The following is a 21,540-nucleotide window of genomic DNA, read 5'->3' as shown; positions in this document are numbered from 1 at the left end:
AAATGTAATAAAAGTTGTTTTAAATGCATAGCCAGGCTCACAAGAAAATAGACATTTCCAGGGACAAAATCAAAAAGGTTCTGGAAAACAGACGTTTAGCTGACCCTAAAGCAGTGGTGATTTTCTGATCTCAATAACCTAGACATTTGGTTTCAGAGCCTTACATAGGTCCATAAAAGTTTGGGAGTCAGAATTGAGTCTTCTGCTTACAGCTGAGACCTTGAGTAAAAGGATGGGCTATGAGTTGTGTGTGTGGGTGTGTGTGTGTGTGTGTGTGTGTGTGTCCCTAAGAATTCAGAACCACAACCTCTCGGTTTTAGAGTTCAAATGTATATTACTTGGGGTTCTGTAAATTACAAACTAAGAGAAAAGGATCACAGTTTGGAAGTGTTTAGGAATCTGCAAAAGGAAACTCTGGTAGGTTGATCCCTTAGCTCAGTCCTCATAAGATTCCCATAGGTAAATGCAAACTTCACATGAGTTCACAACCGAAAATTACCAAAAACCCAAGAAATATTGTTACTCAGACTCCTTGGGGTTTTACTACGCATGGAAAGTACAGAAGACCAGAAATCAGTTGAGGAAGTCAGGCCCTGTCATTGGTCTTTCCTTTGCTCTCTACAAAGTTAACAATAATGAGTAGCAGATACATCAAAAGTTCTCTAAATACCATTATTTCTCCCATAACATGAAGGGTATTCCTAGAAATGTCACTTCATATGGAATTTTAGCCCCATGAAAATAACAGGACTGGGGGGGAAATAGGTTCAGAACAGAACATTCAAAACTGTGCAACGTTATAAAATAATACACTTTTAAAAATTAATAAGAAACTGAAAATTTCCACCATTTTAAGTATCTTCAATTCTTGAAGTAATGCTACAGTGTAAATAGCACTATGTCTCAATTTTTAAAAAATAAACACATGAAGTTTTGTGATGAGTTTGAGTATGATGTAGCCCCATGCCTTTGAGTTAATGGGACAGACGGAAGGACATTCTTAGGATGAAGTGTCACAACAACAGAGGTGGATGACTGTGACTCATTGTCTTCTTATTCCTTCTGTGCTGGCTTATAATAGAAATCCAGCTTTTGTTGTCTTGCCAGGGTCCTCTTTTCATAACAACAACAACAAAAAAGCTGTTTGTGTGGTTCCAAATAAGACCAAATGCCACAAAAGTGTTATTCTGCTGCTCTCAGCATTATAGCTTTTTCTTCAATCCATGGCACATGCTTCTAATCCCCTTTAAAGCAAATGATGAGCCCCATGCCTTCCATTCTCCTTTCTTTGGGTTCCTCAGTGTGGTCTCCAATGAAGCTCAATGTGGGTTCCTTTACTCCCTTTGCTCTCAGGGTGTCCCATGAATCTCATCTCTTCATGAGCATCTCAGACACAAGCTTAATGCTTTCCTCCTTCCCTGAATCCTTGGATTCTTATAACCAGGACATACACTCGTGTTGAGGATGCTTTAAATGCTTTCATGAAGAAAGGTACACATGCTCACAAGTGCGATATATTGATTTAATTGCACTGCACAAGGGTAAACAGAAGTAAGAAAGCAGATGAGGTGTGTGTGAGTTTTGTGTGTTTCTTCCACGTCACTACTGACAGCTGAGCAGCATCTTCACATTCACCTGATAGTACTTGGTGGCACCCAATATAATCAGCCAGCTGACACTTTTAAATGGTTAATGTTATATTATGTGAACTTTACCATAACCAAAAAAATCTGAAACATATACAGGCATACTTCAGGGATATTGCAGGTTCCATTCCAGACCACCACAGTAAAGCAAGTCACATGAATTTTTTAGGTTTCCCAGTGCATATTAAAATTACATAGTCTATTGAGTATGCAATAGCATTATGCCTAAAAATAATTTACATACCTTAATTTTAAAAATACTTTATTGCTAAAATATGGTAATCATCTGCACCTTCAGTGAGTCATAATCTTTATTTTTGAATTTTTGAATTTTATTTTATTTATTTTTTTATACAGCAGGTTCTTATTAGTCATCAATTTTATACACATCAGTGTGTACATGTCAATCCCAATCGCCCAATTCATCACACTACCACCACCACCACCCTGCCGCTTTCCCCCCTTGGTGTCCATACGTTTGTTCTCTACATCTGTGTCTCAATTTTTGCCCTGCAAACCGGTTCATCGTAACCATTTTTCTCGGTTCCACATATATGCATTAATATACGCTATTTGTTTTTCTCTTTCTGAATTACTTCACTCTGTATGACAGTCTCTAGATCCATCCACGTCTCAACAAATGACCCAATTTCATTCCTTTTTATGGCTGAGTAATATTCAATTGTATATATGTACCATATCTTCTTTATCCATTCATCTGTCAATGGGCACTTAAGTTGCTTCCATGACCTGGCTATTGTAAATAGTGCTGCAATGAACACTGGGGTGCATGTGTCTTTTTGAATTATGGTTTTCTCTGGGTATATGCCCAGTAGTGGGATTGCTGGATCACATGGTAATTCTATGTTTAGTTTTTTAAGGAACCTCCATACTGTTCTCCATAGTGGCTGTATCTATGTACATTCCCACCAACAGTGCAAGAGGGTTTCCTTTTCTCCACACCCTCTCCAGCATTTGTTGTTTGTAGATTTTCTGATGATGCCCATTCTAACTGGTGTGAGATGATACCTCATTGTAGTTTTGATTTGCATTTCTCTAATAATTAGTGATGTTGAGCAGCTTTTCATGTGCTTCTTGGCCATCTATATGTCTTCTTTGGAGAAATGTCTATTTAGGTCTTCTATCCATTTTTGGATTGGGTTGTTTGTTTTTTTAATATTGAGCTGCATGAGCTGTTTATATATTTTGGAGATTAATCCTTTGTCCCTTGATTCATTTGCAAATATTTTCTCCCATTCTGAGGGTTGTCTTTTGGTCTTGTTTATGGCTTCCTTTGCTGTGCAAAAGCTTTGAAGTTTCATTAGGTCCCATTTGTTTATCTTTGTTTCTATTTCCATTACTCTAGGAGGTAGATCAAAAAACATCTTGCTCTGATTTATGTGAAAGAGTGTTCTTCCTATGTTTTACTCTAAGAGTTTTACAGTGTCCGGTCTTACATTTAGGTCTCTAATCCATTTTGAGTTTATTTTTGTGTATGGTGTTAGGGAGTGTTCTAATTTCATTCTTTTACATGGAGCTGTCCAGTTTTCCCAGCACCACTTATTGAAGAGACTGTCTTTTCTCCATTGTATATCCTTGCCTCCTTTGTCATAGACTAGTTGACCATAGGTGCGTGGGTTTATCTCTGGGCTTTCTATCTTGTTCCATTGACCTATGTTTCTGTTTTTGTGCCAGTATCATATTGTCTTGATTACTGTAGCTTTGTAGTATAGTCTGAAGTCAGAGAGTCTGATTCCTCCAGCTCCGTTTCTTTCCCTCACGACTACTTTGGCTATTCAGGGTCTTTTGTGTCTCCATACAAGTTTTAAGATTTTTTGTTCTAGTTCTATAAAAAATGCCATTGGTAATTTGATAGGGATTGCATTGAATCTGTAGATTGCTTTGGGTAGTATAGTCATTTTCACAATATTGATTCTTCCAATCCAAGAACATGGTATATCTCTCCATCTGTTGGTATCATCTTTAATTTCTTTCATCAGTGTCTTATAGTTTTCTGCATACAGGTCTTTTGTCTTCCTAGGTAGGTTTATTCCTAGATTTTTTTTTTAAATTCTTTTTGTTGCAATGGTAAATGGGAGTGTTTCCTTAATTTCTCTTTCAGATTTTTCATCATTAGTGTATAGGAATACAAGAGATTTCTGTGCATTAATTTTGTATCCTGAAACTTTACCAAATTCATTGATTAGCTCTAGCAGTTTTCTGGTAGCATCTTTAGGATTCTCTATGTATAGTATCATGTCATCTGCAAACAGTGACAGTTTTACTTCTTTTCCAATTTGTATTCCTTTTATTTCTTTTTCTTCTGATTGCCGTGGCTAGGACTTCCAAACCTATGTTGAATAATAGTGGTGAGAGTGGACATCCTTCTCTTGTTCCTGATCTTAGAAGAAACGTTTTCAGTTTTTCACCATTGAGAAGGATGTTTGCTGTGGGTTTGTCATATATGGCCTTCATTATGTTGAGGTAGGTTTCCTCTATGCCCACTTTCTGGAGAGCTTTTATCATAAATGGATGTTGAATTTTGTCAAAAGCTTTTTCTGCATCTATTGAGATGATCATATGGTTTTTCTTCTTCAATTTGTTAATATGGTGTATCACATGGATTGATTTGCGTATATTGAAGAATCCTTGCATCCCTGGGATAAATCCCACTTGATCATGATGTATATGATCCTTTTAATGTGTTGTTGGATCCTGTTTGCTAGTATTTTGTTGAGGATTTTTGCATCTATATTGATCAGTGATATTGGTCTGTAATTTTCTTTTTTTGTAGTATCTTTGTCTGGTTTTGGTACCAGGGTGATGGTGGCCTCATAGAATGAGTTTGGGAGTGTTCCTTCCTCTGCAAATTTTTGGAAGAGTTTGAGAAGAATGGGTGTTAGCTCTTCTCTAAATGTTTGATAGAATTCACCTGTGAAGCCATCTGTTCCTGGACTTTTGTATGTCGGAAGATTTTTAATCACAGTTTCAATTTCATTACTTGTGATTGGTCTGTTCATATTTTCTGTGTCTTCCTGGTTCAGTCTTGGAAGGTTATACCTTTCTAAGAATTTGTCCATTTCTTCCAGGTTGTCCATTTTATTGGCATAGAGTTGCTTGTAATAGTCTCTTAGGATGCTTTGTATTTCTGCAGTATCTGTTGTAACTTCTCCTTTTTCATTTCTAATTTTATTGATTTGAGTCCTCTGCCTCTTTTTCTTGATGAGTCTGGCTAATGGTTTATCAATTTTGTTTATCTTCTCAAAGAACCAGCTTTTAGTTTTATTGATCTTTGCTGTTGTTTTCTTTGTTTCTATTTCATTTATTTCTGCTCTGATCTTTATGATTTCTTCCCTTCTGCTAACTTTGGGTTTTGTTTGTTCTTCTTTCTCTAGTTCCTTTAAGTGTAAGGTTAGATTGTTTACTTGAGATTTTTCTTGTTTCTTGAGGTAGGCTTGTATAGCTATAAACTTCCCTCTTAGAACTGCTTTTGCTGCCTCCCATAGGTTTTGGATCATCGTGTTTTCATTGTCATTTGTCTCTAGGTATTTTTTGATTTCCTCTTTGATTTCTTCAGTGATCTCTTGGTTATTTAGTAATGTATTGTTTAGCCTCCATGTGTTTCTGTTTTTTACGTTTTTTTCCCTGTAATTCATTTCTACTCTCATAGCGTTGTGGTCAGAAAAGATGCTTGATATGATTTCAATTTTCTTAAATTCACTGAGGCTTGATTTGTGACCCAAGATGTGATCTATCCTGGAGAATGTTCCATGCGCACTTGAGAAGAAAGTGTAATCTGCTGTTTTTGGATGGAATGTCCTATAAATATCAATTAAATCTATCTGGTCTATTGTGTCATTTAACGTTTCTGTTTCCTTATTTATTTAGTCATAATCTTTTTACAATAGTAACATCAAAGATCACTGATTGCAGATCACCATAGCAAACATAATAGTAATGAAAAATTTTGAAATATTGAGAGAAGTACCTAAATGTGACACAGAGACATGAAGTGAGCAAATGCTGTTGGAAAAATGGCACCAAAAGACTTCCTCAACACAGGGTTGCCACAAAGCTTCAATTTGTAAAAAACAAAATATCTTCAAGGCACAATAAAGCAAAGTCTGCCTGTATATTACCTTCTCCTGTACTTCATGAAAAATCATACTTTGAGCTAATACGATTTCACAGTTTATTGATTTTATTGCTCAATTTCCTTACCACATATGAATAAATTCACATATTACATACCTGTATTGTAACAAAAGAAACTGTACATGTTGTTTTCAAATTTTCAGGAAGCCTTCTTGGAAATTTAATTTGGGACACAAAGCTGATTCTTGAACCACAAGGCAAGGGAATTTACTTGGAGGCTGGGGTTAGGGAATAGAATGGGATATAGATGGTGTCAATAAAGTACCATAATTAACCATGAGTCCAACCCATAACTCTAATGAGATCCTCACGGTGCACACATGTGTCACAATCCACTCATGGCAGTTGGAACTGTTAGCATATTAATTACTAAAGAAACATTTATATGGAGGGTTGAGAAACCAGATTTGCATCTTGTATCACTAAAGTGCTTATTTGACAGGCAAAGAAGTTTAGAATAATCAGAAATGCTTTCTTTACCTGTTCCTTTATAATGCACACTCATTCATTCCAGAAATAGTGACTAAGCAACAAGCACTGACTATGTGTCAGGAGATAAAAACTGAACGAAGTATGCCCATGTCTTCTAGAAGCTTAGAGTCCAGTTCTTCTTGCAGAAGAAAGAGATGCAAATACAGTGCAGTCAGTTCATTGCCAATGGTGCAGTGAAAGATAAGAACCGTGTCCCTAACTCCCAGGCAATCATCTGGCTGGGATTGCTTCAGGGCTGGATCCAAGAATGCAGGCCATGCCAGCTCTGCACACAGATGAGCACAAATGCTCATCAGAGGAAGCAAGAGAGTTTCCTCCAGAGATAGTACTCTGTCTTCGCCTAGGTGGGACACATAAGAAATGAAGACCCCATAGTCCCTGACAATAGAGCAGAGACACTATAACTTTTAGACTGAAACATTTTCAAAGCTGGTGTTTCTAATCAGCCATAGGCAACTCTCAACAGAACAGTCATAGGAATGTCTGACTTGAAGCAAAACATACCCCCATATATTTAATTGAGGTGTAGCATTGTTAAAAACAGGCTAATTCATAGTTCTCAAAGTGTGGTCCAGGGACCAGCAGTATAAGCATCATTTGGGAACTTGTTAGAAATGCAAAGATCCCACTCCAGACCTACTGATAATAAACTCAGGGATGCAGCCCAGAAGTCTGTGTTTTAAGAAGCCTTGCAGGCTACTCTGGTACTCAATAATGTTTAGAGCTATTGAGCTAATTCAAACTAGAGGACAAATGCTTAATTTTGTTAATAGAGTAGTTATCTTAAGCCATTCTCATGGACTTTGTCTGGACAACAGAATTGGCTATGTGTCATGGAAGTGTCTCCTTTGCAATAAGAGAACCACACCTTCGGTATAAAGGAGGTTGCAGGAGATGCTCCTCATCCAGCTCAAGCAAAAAGGACACTGAGACACTGAAGACAATCTAAGAAGAAAGGGGACCCAAAAAGAAGTCCTCTTCTCATGCCATAAGATGAGCATCTGTCTAACATGAGCTCGTACAGCTTAGCCTACAGCCAACTGCTGTCAGAGTGAAGAGACAGGAAAGATGAGCAGGAGAAGCAGAATGTTGTAATGGTGGAGCCATAGCAGGGGCCCATGGGGGAATAGCCAAGCCTGGCATACCCCTGCTCCTCGTGCAGCACACTGACCAGACTCACTCTATTAAATGGAATAAGCCAGTGTGGCTACCCCGCGAGGAGGAAGAGGGGCCGGTGTCAAAAACCGGGTAGATTGCATTCTGCATTCCATTACACAGGACTATAGCAGTAGAGATGCAAAGGCAACAAAGTGCAAGGATCCAACATAAATTAGGAGCAAATCTTGAACACTTCTTGAGGGAAAAAAAACAAGCAAAGTAAACTCACCAGGTGCTTTATTTCACCTTAACATTTTATAAAATAAATTTTAAGAGAGAGCTTTACAGAGACCTAAACAGTTGAACTTGACTCATAAAACACAGTAAAGTTCCCAGGTGTCAAAAAGGACCTGGGCATATGTGATCTTTCTACTGTAATCATCCCATGCTAACTATATCTCCACATTTTCTATCATTTCATTTCCAACAGCCAAACTAAGAGGTGTACCTAAAAACTTGAATTTGTTTCGACTCAATGAGAAGTTGCCAGTAAGATTTCAATTTAATAAGATTCCACCTGGTCTTTTCAAGCTTTCTTTCCTTTACCCGTACAACAGATTTTGTCAAATCTGGCCACCTCTACATCTACCTAAACAAACATGGACTAAATTAGAGTTAAAGTCACTGATAAGGGAGAAGAGGCACATCTCCCAATTCACAACAGAGTTTCAAGAACTTCTCAGGTAGCAAAGAAACACTAATAGAATTCAGAAGTTCTCTAACCTATCTCATTTTTCTTATGCGCTTTTACTTCACCAGTCCAACCATTAATGCAAAAGGGACTCTAGGGCAGCTATCCCAAGAAGGCATCTGGTCACTTTCTACTCATCCCAAATAGCCAACCTGAAAATGATAGTAAGTAGAGATGTGATGTTGGCCTCTGGAGGAGAAATATGAAAAAATGTCCCCAGAGTTATCCCTGGTACTGCCATTCAATTCTGCCATGTTATGCTTACAAATATGTTTGTTGAGGGATTTTCCTCTTAAACATTTCATTAAGGGTCTCTTCAACCTTATCCATCTTCTGTTCGTCCCTCCTAATGAGGAAGGAGCTGACAAGTCCACCCACAACCAAGAAGAAGCTCCCAGAACCTTCTAAGAAGGGAAGTAGCTCAAATCAAGCCTAAGCTTTGTAGTGTTCAGTTGCTTCTAGCTTGCATTCTTGTTGGCAATAAAGACCGTCTAATCATACTAGTTGGAAGCCAAGAATTATGCAATTAACCTTTAATTACATTTAAAAATGCTACAGAAAACACTGGGTTATGTGAGACCCCATAAAGGGGACCCTTGCTTGTTCTGTGAGGTCCTGGGCGACTTCCCAGGGGAGGTGATCTAGCCGATGAATGTGTTAACTGGGGTACATGCAGGTGTGCAGACAAAGCAGAGGGGATAGCAAGCAATTAGGCAGAAGACGCTACAAGTGTGAAACAGTAGCGTGTGTGGAAGGGACAGGAAGGTGACAGGAGGCTGAAGTGCAGAAAGTGAAGGGGAGAGAGGTGGAGAGGGGTGAAGTGGAGAGGTGGGGGGCCACGTCTGCACGTCATGCAGGCCTTTTGGGGGCTGAGGCAATTTGCATTTTCTCCTGTGAGGCTACAGTGGTACTGTAGGCTCAAGACCAATGCAAGCTGTTGCCCAATTGCTCCTCCAGGCTACCTGGGCTCGGGCCCTGGCGGGGTGGGAGGGAAGGGGGGGGAAATGGGGAGGGCTGACTGTCCCTGTGCTCACAGCACTCCATTGGGTGGCCCAGGCACTGGTCTTGGCATGAGAGTTTGGCTCACTCACAGACAGCCCATCCAGCCTGCCCGGATCGCACTTTGAGACGCTCGCGTGCCATTCCCTGGGCAAGCTGCAGCTGCCCCCAGGAGAAGACTGGGAAGGAGGGGGCAGGGGCTTGAGGCAATAGGAAGACTTCTTCCTCATTCCCGCTGAATAGAGCCAGACACCCATCCAATAAGGCCAGACTGGAAGTGCCTAAATTTCGTCTACCTGAACATGGTGGCATTTTTCCAGTAGCTCAGGTGCCCAGTTTACAAGTATGTCAGCCTGGCATCTAGATTATGAATTAGTCCACCTATGATTAATACTTAATAAATCATGTGTTTTGCTTTGTCTTTGGGGTTCCCCTTGGGACATTGTTGGATGTAGAATTCGACAAATACCCAATAAGACACGTTGACCATCAACCCACAGACGGGTTGGTCTGAGTGGTGGGCTGCTTAGCTGATGTCAGCACTTCCTGGCTGATGTCATGTGCTTACACGTATGTGGTGAAGCATACTCCTGCTGACCCCCCTGAAGACCCTGGCCACTGTCAGGCCCTCTGGCCACCGTCTGAGCGCCAGCCTCCTGTCTCATCCTTTTTATGAAGCTCTGGCTTCTAGGCTGCGCCATCTGGAAACCACCATACATAGTATATACTAAATTTTCATTTGGTGTATGCGGAGGGAGGGGAGGTTAAGTGAAACCTTTGTGAAAGATTTAATAAAAGCAAGAGACAGTGACTACAGGAAAGGGAAAGGGGAATAATAATAGTATGCACCATCTATTGAGCGCCCCCTCTGTTCCAGATGTTTTGCAAACATTATTGCTTATCGTGACTCAGTGCCTGCAAGGTTAGTCTTGTTGCTCCCATTTAACAGATGAAGGCATTGGAGCTCAAGGAGGTTCAGGGACTTGTCGGATCCTCACAGTCAAAAAAAGGCAGGTCTAGGGTTCACGTTTGACAACTACACAGTGCTTCCATGCAGCAAGGGGGGAAGCTGGTTGCACTGTGAAGACAAAACCCCAGCTGCTCTGCACCAAACCTCTGTACACCCAGGGTACTTAACAAATACACTGCCCACGGCACTCTTGTCAACATCTGTCTGTGTTCCCAAGTATCCTGCTCTCCTCTCGCTCCCCCTCCTTAATCCCACCCTGAGAGAAGAGATGCATTCCAGATTGCTGTCCCCAGCTCCTCACCCCTCCTTCCAGTCTCCAGGCATTTCCTGTTTGAAAATCATCACTGCCTCTGGGATGATGGGAAATCAGCATTGGGCAGTAATGACCTTCCTCAGATTTTTTTTTAAGGAATTTGGAGCCAGTGTTGAGTGGGTGAGCAAAATCATGGCTTCATGCTTTCCAAAGACCTTCAGCAGGTTTCCCACGATGGCCAGGAAGTGGAGGCAGATGAAATGAGAGTTTGAAATGATAGCCTTGGGGCTTCCCTGGCAGTCCAGGGGTTAAGACTCTGCACTTCCAGTGCAGGGGGTGCGAGTTCGATCCCTGGCCGGGGAACTGAGACCCCACCTGCCACGCGGTGCAGCCAAAAAATAAAATAAATAAATACATTGAAATGATAGCCTCTGCCTCTTAATTGAGTACCATCCTTTTAGGTGACTGGGGGCTCAGTCCCCTGGCTGATGTTAGTAGAGCCTCAAGTCAGTAGCCTGTCTCAACATACAGAGATGACATTACAGATAGTGATAGCATGGGTGACAGCAGGGGGGATCAGAGCCCAAATGCGGTCCCAGAATAATCATCAAATCGAAGGTGATATGTACTTAGTAGGGGGGAGAAGTGAGGAAGAGCTGCCTAGTAGGCAGCCTGACCTGCAGCCGGGAGAGCTCTCCAACTCCGTTAAGGAACTGGTCCCATGGACAGTGCCCGAGCGCCCATCCATTAAGTGGTCCAGGCCAGCCCTGACGCTAAGACATCAAAAGATATTCAATGACTCTTTGTACTTACCAGAATTCTCTAAGGAAAAAGACTGCAGGTAGGGGACCCAACATTCTGATAATAAGCTTGGGGTGTAAGAGGAGGGAGACATGGTGGAGTCAGAGTGGATAATGGCCAAATTGTCTTGTAAAATCAAATTAACTGCAAGGGTACAAGAGCTTTCCTTTCATGAACGGGGTGTGCAAGTTGGAGACAAAAGTGAGGACAGGCTACTTACCGCCACCCTTCTTTTCTCCTTCCCATCCTTCTCCATATGTCACCCATCCCCTCATTGGTTAGAAGGGGCTCACAATTGCTTGCCTCCCCAGAGTGACCACATGTCTCTCTTTAACCCTGATGATGGGGTATTTGCAGAGTCCAGTCTTAGAATATTGTTATGTAAATCTTTGTGCCTCTTAAATTTCAGGGCCCTGAAAGGAATCCCCGGCTACCCCTTCTTTGTTGCCCTTTGTTGGGAATCCGTCAGCCTGACCGTCACATCCTCCCATGGGTACCACCTGGGACCAGTGACAGTTAATGGAATTGCCAACAGTTTGAGTGTGGTCTATACCTGACTTATCTCTGTAGCACTATCTTAACTTCTGTTCTGGACCATTCTTTGTTAAATGTGCAGCTGTTTGGGCGGGTGGGTGAATGATTTGATGCAGGAATGACTTAGATGAAAAAATGAGTGAATAAATTTGCAGGATAGCTCCCTCGGGTAAAAGATGAAACTTTTACCCGTGGAACGTTTTTTTCTCTATACAAAACTACAGGAGACACAACTGAGTGTGGAACTCTCTGCCTGGGTCATGCTCTAACTAACTGAGCTATTCTGCCCAGAAAGACACCTGCCTTGCTTGGGCCCGTTCCTATGGTAATTATGGCCCCACCACCAGGCACCTCTTGAGAGCAGGGCTCTTGGAAAGCAGGTGGCTGGAGATTTCTACTGACTTGTTCTTTTTTTTTTCTTTTCAGATTATCAAGGAGGTCCCTCCACCCCCTGCTGAGGAAAGTGAGGTGAGTGACCAGGTAGACAGGATGGTGGAGTGGGGCAGAGAGCTGACTGGGCAGCCCGAGACTCAGGCCTCTGCAAAGCAGAGCTAAGTCAAGCCCAGATTCCCACTGAGTACAAAGCAGCAAAGAGGGAGGGAGGTCTTTGGCTCTTTCTTAACCAAGGATGAACAGGAACTGAACTGAACTGGCAGCCAGAGGCAGAATGGTTTTTGGAAGGTTTTCTCCTTGCAAGAAAAATTTGAAATGCAAACATAAATAGTTTTATCCGTACAATTATTTGGAGCCCCAAGGTACTGATTTTTCCTGTAAAACAGACACTTGATGGATCTCTTCTCCCTGCAGAGACTTATGCTTTATATGTGTAGATCGGAGTGAATTTGCCACATCGTCCAAACAATCAGTGGTTCTAGAAACAGATGGTGCTGAAGTTTGCCAGGAAGTAAAGAAAATACAGTGGAGGGGGATATGCTAGTATTCCAGCCTTGCATAGGATATTAGACCCTCATCATTTAAAGGAAGAAAAATGTCTTCAATTCCACCGTAAATTGTCCAATAAGCAGGTCTGGTGCATGTGTGGCCTGGAGGCGTTAAAGGCTGATGGTGAGACGGAGCATCCCTGGGCAGCAGTGTCTGCCCAGTGCTTTTCCTGATCCTCCGATTACTCCTGGGTTAGCTGGCCTCCCTCAATGCAACACTAACCAATTTAGAAGCCAGAGTACAGGTCTGCAAACTTAGTGGGATCAGAAGATATATTGGTGAGGTTTCGAGTTCATCGTCCTTAATCCGTAAGGTCTGTTGTTGCAAAGCGAGCACCACCCCCTCACCATTCGTCTTCCCAATGCCTTTGTCAAGTTTCCTACATAAAGAAAAAAAAAAAAGATTACATTTAAAATTCCATGTGGCTCTTATATCCTGAACTATAAGCTTGTAAGCTAAGGGATTTAATAGCTGCAATCAATTAAAGCGCATCTTGTTGGAATGCGAACTTTCTGCCCAGAAATCAGAGGAGGAAATTACATTTCTGTGCATAGAGGAGGGAGGAAAAAAAACTCTCCTGACATCCACAAAAGCCTTTTCTTAATCCTTCAAGAGAAAGCACCGTGGCTAGTTCCCTGGGTTCCAGTTTGGCTGTGGTTCTCTTGTGTGCAGCTGTGTCTTATACTCCCAGAGAAAAATAGGGCAAGAAGCTCTCGCTGAGGTTGCTCTGTTTGCCCTGAGGTGAAGAATGTTCCCTTCACTCATTATGTTCAATTAGCGGAGTTACTGCCCTTTTCTGCTGCTGGCTCTGCATTTGCCTTTGGAAGGTGATACGGCAGCCACTGTGGCCAAAATACACCGGGAGACTTAGGTCCAAGACTGTGGGGTATGGTTGACCCCAGGCCCCAGCATCTAGCCTAGGACTCCACACACAAAACAAGCTCAATAAGTATTTGTAGAATGAAGTCTGATAGCCAACGATACAATTTTGGAGGGAAAAAAAAAAAAGCTCAAGCCAGTAAACCACCAAGAAAGAATAGCTAGAAGCAAGAGAAAAGAAGTAGTTGAATGTTTCCAGTTTCATCCACTATTCTTATGGAAGTCATACTTTCACCTCAAGAAGGCAGACCTAATTTCTGAAACAGAATGACAACCTGGGGACCCTTGAGACCTGAAAGGTTCTGTTAGACCTATAGGAGTTTCCGGGCTGGCCGGGGCGGGCTGCAGGCTGTGCCGATTACCTGGGCATGCATGCTGGCCCTGATTGTTCCTTGGCCCTGTGAATTAAGCAGGCTTAATCTCCTTCCTAATGTGTTTTGGCAGAAAAAAATAAAAAATAAAGAAATCCCACAGAAACGATGACATAACTCAGCCCATAAAAGTATTTTATACAAGGCCCTAAAAATCATAGTCTGGATCTAGACAACCTTCTCCACTCCGGTTCCCTGTGTTCAGATCCCACCAGCCTTTCGAGCACAGCTCCTATGCTGTAATTCCTTCCACCAGAGCTAATTTCTACCTTCTCCGCATTCCCAGGGTATTTATTTATTAAACGTTTCCTTTTGCATCAAAGTTTAAGACCATTAGCTATACTTGAAGGTCAGGATCTATATCTAATTAATCTTTGACTAATTCCCCAAAGAGCTTAATACAGTATCTAACATTCAATAATTAGCCAAATGAGGTTAAATAGTCTCTGCCATGTATATGAACAAGCATCAATTATCCAAACTTTCATCAGCTCTGTAAGCATCATATCCTAAGGGAGGTAAGTCTACTAAAAAATGAATAAACTTAGACAATGGACACAACTTTATAATGAGCTCTCAGTGATCCTCTTTATTAGGGAATATCAAAATGCATAATATAAAAAGGCATGACTTTTTGAGATTTCGTGCAACCGACAGTAATGTTTCTGTATATAAAGACAGGACAAAGAAAAATTACTTGAAATTTCCAGCTCTCCACAAAAACAAGGAAGCTCAATCTTCACAACCAAGAAGGGCATTTTCTGGGTTAAGGGTCTTCTCTAATTGGCAATAGAGTGAGGATTCCTCACTAAGTCTCTAGTTATTCCAAACAATTGGCAGTTTATGGGAGAATCAATAACGCAGTACTTCATCTGCTGATTTAGTTCTAAATGTCCTCACCTTCCATGGATTTTCTGACTGTTTGAGAGGGAGAGGGATGGGTACTGAAGGAAATGACACTGGGTGGGTATCCAATTAACAATAAGTAACTAGCTTTGAATGATGAATTTATTTCCAGGTTTATTATCATGCTCACTGACCTAACAATTTCTCTGTGACAAGAATGTTTTAGATGGGAAAACTGAGCTATAGAAAAATTAAACAACTTGTCTAGGAGCAGACAAATTGAACTCTTTAATAGCATCAGGCCTGTTACCTCTCACAGCTGTGTCTGCACAGACAGCCAGACTAACTGCCCACTCTGGAGAGGTGAAGGACCAAGCTTCTGCCAGACATCCTTTTTCCAGTGGACATCTGACACACACTGATACATACATGCACACTTGCACACACACACACACACACACACATGTCTGCTCCAATCAGAGGTCCTGGAACAAACCCAGCATTCAGTCTTCTATATTCAGTAGTTTTAAATGGAACATTGCTTTAAAAAATAAACACACAATTCTTTATTGAAGAACACAAGACAGTCACTGTGTTAATCACTGTGTGTGTGTGAACAGCTATGATGGTACCAAAACGTATAGTTAAGTCAGTTGGAATTTTTTGGTATTTACAAACAGAAGTGTTGATGAATTTTTCTGACTCGCCAATTCACTCCTAGGAATTCATCTCCAAGGCTGACATTGAAGGTGACCTCTCTGGCTTATCCCCAAAGATTTCAGATGAGACAGTACAGCCAGATCTACTTGAGGTCTGCCCTCCCCTCCAGAGCCTCTTGGGCTTGGGAGTTTCTGTAGCCTTAATCCTTTGTTTCAGGTCGTCACCCTCACAAAACTTACCCCTCTGTAAATGTAAACGATCTTGTTGACAGCTGCATTCTCTCTGTTTTTCTCAAAATAGAACACTGTGCAGTGGGGCACAACTACAGTTGCTTGAGCGAGTGAAGGAAGGAATGGACAAATACAGGGCCCTTGTTTGGGGCTACATAGGGTTTATCCTAAGGGTTTAAGATGCGTTACAGTTCAGTGACCTTTTTAATGAATTCAAAGCCTGATTTAAAACTATTTCCTTGGGCTCCATTCCGTTTCAGTTATGTTCTCCTTTCCATAGATAGTTCCCACTGGTACCCATAGTGAATTGGAGATTGAGAGCCTATTTGGGTCAAACTAGCCATCTGTCTCTTCTGCCAAATGGCTCTCAGAGAAGCAGGAATGTTAAAGAACTTGTAGACTGAGTCTCAGAGGGCCACCGTATGCACAGCTCCAGGGGGCGCTATTCACATCATGGCCTGTAAGGAGGAGTGAGGCATCCCCAGGATCAGCGATCTCACCCCTTCTCCTTGCTGGTTTGCTTAATAACTAACTAATTGTTAAATATCTGTTGAGTGAGTGAAGGTCAATACAAGGAACCATGGCAAATACAAGAAGGGAGCATTGAATTCTCTGGGGAATCAGGGAGTGCTTCACAGAATAGGTTAAATTCGAGCAATATCTTAAAAGACAGATAGAAGAAGTGGGAGAAGTTTGTCCTGAGCATATGGAGCTGTGAATGTTGAAGCATGGGGCTATACAAAAGCCTGGCATGATTAGAAAGATGGAAAGTTTCAGTGTGTGATGGCAGCACAGGACTAATCCAGTTATGGGCTAACCAAATGTGTGCATCAGACTTCATAGTTTACAGCTTTTTTCTTCCTAGAGCAGGTCTGCCTGAGGACAAGCGGGTCAGAATGGGCCTCACTGTCTGAATCATGAGCTGCCACTTGTGTTACCCAAACATCAGACAACTGGATATCTGGGGCCACCACATCCTTTAAAATTTAAACACAACTTCCTCTGATGGGAAACCAGCATCCCTCCCTAATCTCTGAGGTTTCTCCAGGCAACACTGACTCCATTTCTGGCTTCTTCTGTGTTATCTCCTCTCAGAAGGAGACAGATACCATCTAACAAACCAGATCTCTCCATCCCCCAAAGGCACCACTGGCACAAAGCCATCTGCATAGGGAGTTTTACTGAAGGTTTAAAAGTATGAGTGGGTTACAACACAGTGCAGCCAATTAATAACTTCCGACAGACTGTTAAAAAGCCCCTTCATTCCACTCCTGGAAGGTTCTCCTGGCCGTCTCGGGGGGTGGGGGTGGGGGCAGGGCAGGGGCTGGCAGTTTTCTGGAGCTCAGTTCCACTCTTCTGTTCATCTTCTGCTGACCGCCCACAAACCCGATTCCTACGGCTTTGCTAACACAAAGCAATTCAGCTCATCCAGTCTGTCCTCCCTTTATCATACTGGTGGTTTTTCCCCTCCCTGCGACATCCTTAAAGGGCAGTTTGAGGGGGACTTCCCCCAAAGCCCTTATACTTGATTAGATGTAGAAATTCACCTCAGGTGCTGCCAATTCTGTTAGTGGAATTGCTGGGGACTATGATTTTACTCCATCAATTTTTGGCCAAATGAAAAAAACACATCAAAGATTCCCTTCTCTTCTGAAGATTGCAAAACCCTCCCGCCTCTAGAATGTGTAAACAGAGCCATGGTAACTGCAGGGAAATTCTGACTCTCCCTTTGGTCAAACCCTGGGCCTCTGTGTTGTCTTTTGCTGTTGTTGTTTGAGTTTGGCAGGCAAGCTCGGGTCAGGGGATAAAAGGCAAGCTTGGTGTATCAGGAACGCGTGGAGCGGGCTGCAGTCTCGGCATTTCCCGTCTGGGATGTGGGCCCTGCACATGCGCAGAAGGCCGGCCCAGCCTGGGTACCCAGGCACCTCGGAGAAATAGAGCCCCCGGGGCGGGAAGAGATGAGCGGGAGGGCGGTCCGTGTGCAAATATCGCGGGAATCCCGGACAAGGCATCAGCAAGCCAGATCGGAACTTCTCTTCATTTTTCTGGATCTGACTATCCTGTGCAATGAAAAGGCTCAATTAGATGGTCTGTAACGTTTGTGCTCCTGTCATTTAAGAAATTAGGAGACTCATAAGACCTTTTCAGCCCCCTAATGAATAAGAGCAGCTTTATTCTTGGAGTTTCTTACATTCTTGGTGCTACGTTCAGTTTAGGGTGACTTAATTTCAGTTAAGTCCTTTGAACAAGGCACTAGACCAGGCATGCCCAGGCTTTTTGAAGCCATGTTTCATGTATGACACACAGACACACTCTGGTGGTAAAGTTTAACCATATAAAGTTCCTGGCTGACATCACCATCAGAAGCTTTCTGAAATTACATCATAAGGTAAAGTACTGTGAACTATAGTATTTTCTTGCTTGGATTTTTTTTTTTTTTTTTTTTTTTGCTTTTGCTTGTTTTTATTTATTATTTTGCCACGTTTTGTAGTCAGAAGTCTTCAAAATTAGCAGCTACAAGGGTTGAGAAGTAGAAAACTAGCATTTATTTGAAAGCATCAAATGGTTGGAAAAGCAAAACAAAAAAGGACAAAACCTTGAATTTTGTCAACACTGAGAAACAGTCAAATGAGAGTGTGGCTACCTGGGCTCAAATCCAGCTCCACCACATTCAAGCTGGGTGACTCAGTCACTTAATCTCTCTATTCCTTCTCTGTAAAATGGGTATAATAGCACCAACTACCTCAGTGGCTATTTGTGAGCTAACTGGTTTATTTTATTTTATTTTTCATCTCCGGAAACCAAATTTTATTAGAAATATGAAAACGGGATAAAACCTTTGAGACAATTTCTTGTCTGTTGGGCCTTTTCTTCCCAGGTCCCTTAATTATCAGATCTCTATTGTAAGGGATCCAAATACATCTTAAGAGCTTTGTCTTACCCATTAAATTTATCTGACACATGTAGGTTTGAAAGATTAAAGATGAGCTAACTGGTTTAATATCGATACATGTCAAGAGCCCAGAAGAGTGACCGGCACATACACGGTAAAGGGTACATAAATCCAGCTGTGGTTATCGTGAATTCAATACTTGCAAATATTGAGCACCTACTGTACACCAGGCTCTGTGCAAGATTTAAAATATAAGGGTCAACAGAATCCACTGTGCCTTCAGGGCACACAGTCCCACGTCCAAGAAGGACGTATACGTTGAAGAGAGAGAGAGACACAGAGAGAGACTGACCCATTCTGCTCACCTGCCAGAATGTTACAAGTCCTCTGGTCAGCGGTGATCACTGTCATTTAGATGTATTCATGTTTTTTTTGAATTTTTAAAAAGAAGCCTGCCTATTGCAAGCACAGCAGGTCACCCTGGGAGTCTTAATGTGTTACGTGTAACTGTTTTGCTTTGTCACCTCTGGCTCTGATCTCTCTTCTGCCGACCCGTGCTTTATACCCTGCCCCATGCATGGGATGCCCCTTTCCATACAGTGACGGCCCCACATGGGACTCTGCTGCCTCCGCAAATGCCTCCAACACAAGTCTGTAGGAGGCCCGCTTGTTCTGAGCTCATCCTGCTGCTTTGCTGACCCCATTTTTAGCTTCCTTTCCCTACCCAGGAGGGAAATTACGCCACCACCTTGTAGCCCATCCAGGACCGTAGATGGTGAGTTTTTCTCCCCACAACAGGAATAATCACAGTGCCAAGATGAGGAACAGTTTTGCTGATTATCCTTCCCTTTTCCATCCATAAACTTACAAGCTCCTTCATCTTGAAAAATATTATCAGTGCGAACTTCCTGTCTCTGAGCTAAGTTGCAGACACTGAGTTCACTGCTTTATTTGAGTCATCTCATTTAGTTTATTTGTAAATTCAGCAGATAATTCTTGGGCATCTACCACGTACTAGATGCTGTTCTAAAAGCTGAGAAGAGAATAGTAAATACGACAAATAACCAGAAGTTTCCTTGGAACTTACATCCCAGTGTGCAGAGACAGACAATAAATAAATAGCAAGCCATGATAAGAGCTAAAAATAAAAATAAAACAGATTGATGGGACGAAGAGACTGGGGCTACTTGAGAAGGATGTCCAGGGAAGGCCTCTCTGTGGAGTGATAAGAAGGAACCAACCATGAAAAGACCAGGGGAAAAGCCATTCCTGGACAAGGGAATGCACACAGTCCCCGAGACAGGAATGCACGCAGAATATTTGAGGGCCAGAGAGAAGGGGAGCGTGGTAAGGAAGAAGGCTGGAGAGGCGAGCAAAGGCCAGAGCTCGCAGGGCAGAGTCAGGGTTTGGAATTTATTCTGCTGCTTTGTGGAGCATGGATCATAGGTAAGAGGGCAGCAGGAAGGTCAGTTAGGAGACCACCTCAGTATCCAGGAGAAAGCTTATGGGGCCTTGAGACCAGGGTGGTGGAGGTGGTGATGGAGGTACAGTTGGAGAAGTCACAAATTTGGAATCTTTTAGAAGTAGGGTCAACAGAGCTCGCTGGCAAATTGAGATGGGGTGGGGGAGGGACAGTGAGGGAGAGAGAATTCAAGAGTGAATCCCAGGCAGGGGGGAAGACTATGGGGGGAGCAGGTCTGAGGTGGGGAAATCAGGACTTCTTTTTTTTTTTTTTTTTAATATTATCCTTGTATTTTTCACTTTCTTTAATATATCAAGTACATGAACGCTTTTCCACAATATTTTGTCTGGTTCCATTTCAAGAAGGTAATAGATTCATTAAATAGCACAGCTAAAATTAGTGAAAGAAAGGAAAATGTAATTTGAAGAAACGTTATACATATATATACCAATGTAAAATCAGGATCCAATATGTTTATAAATTAAGATCAAATTTCAAAAACTATTAAAAATCTCAGAAAAGAGGCTCTTTGTAAAACAGATGAATTATGTCTATAAGAACAACTATTTTTTGTGCTTTTATCTTGTAGTATGAAGCCAAATAAATTGGGTTCTTTTTTCTTTTTTCTTTTTAACATCTTTATTGGAGTATAATTGCTTTACAATGGTGTGTTAGTTTCTGCTGTATAACAAAGTGAATCAACTCTACGTATACATATATCCCCATATCTCCTCCCTCTTGCGTCTGCCTCCCACCCTCCCTATCCCACCCCTCTAGGTGGTCACAAAGCACTGAGCTGATCTCCCTGTGCTCTGCGGCTGCTTCCCACTAGCCATCTGTTTCACATTTAGTAGTGTGTATATGTCAATGCCACTCTCTCACTTTGTCCCAGCTTCCCCTCCCCCCTCCCCGTGTCCTCAAGTCCATTGTCTATGGCTGTGATGCAGTATTGTTGAGATGTTGATTAGTCCCCCAGGAGGAGATGTCCGTGTCAACGGAGTTCAGAGGAGTCAGGGATGAAGATGTAAATCGACAAGTCATTAACATGTAGATGGGATTAGATGAGATACCCTATAAAGGCGTAGAGATGCAGAAGAGCACAGGTCCCAAGAATACACCACAATCTAACCACATAGTGCTGCTCTGTATTCCCTCTTTACAGGTAAGAAGGATAAGCTTAGGTAGGTTAAGTGATTTCCCAAGGCCCCAGGAAGCGGTAGCACTGGGATTTAACCCAGGCGGTCTACCCCTATCCGCTTTGCGGTAGTGGACACATACCTACAGCAGTGGTGCTTTGCTTCCTTCATGTGTCACAATCTCTCTGCAGGAAGAAGATGATGATGGTCTGCCTAAGAAAAAGTGGCCTACGGTAGATGCCTCTTATTATGGTGGGCGAGGCGTCGGAGGCATTAAAAGGATGGAGGTAAGAGGACAGCTTCATGTACTCATATCTATGTGCTGACTACTCAGGGACGGAAAACCAAAGCAAACTGGTGAAAACTCACACTTGAGGTCTAATGAGGATGTGATCTGTGAGGCATCAGATGGAGAGATGGCG

The 21,540-nt window shown here is 42.2% G+C and overlaps 1 protein-coding gene across 1 annotated transcript in view; it reads left to right on the top strand.

Annotated features, from left to right (window-relative positions):
• ANTXR1 (ANTXR cell adhesion molecule 1) overlaps positions 1-21,540 on the top strand; it is a 242,165-nt gene that overhangs the window by 151,111 nt on the left and 69,514 nt on the right. Inside the window, exons 14-15 of the mRNA XM_059943152.1 lie at positions 12,126-12,167; positions 21,310-21,405. Coding sequence (XP_059799135.1) covers positions 12,126-12,167; positions 21,310-21,405 — 138 coding nt within the window. The remainder of the gene's footprint in view (positions 1-12,125; positions 12,168-21,309; positions 21,406-21,540) is intronic.

This window comes from Balaenoptera ricei, chromosome 13, assembly GCF_028023285.1.
Source record: "Balaenoptera ricei isolate mBalRic1 chromosome 13, mBalRic1.hap2, whole genome shotgun sequence".
In the NCBI taxonomy this organism is placed as follows: Eukaryota; Metazoa; Chordata; class Mammalia; order Artiodactyla; family Balaenopteridae; genus Balaenoptera; species Balaenoptera ricei.
Note: the sequence above shows the minus strand (reverse complement) of the source record. Positions and strands in the feature narration are given on the sequence as shown.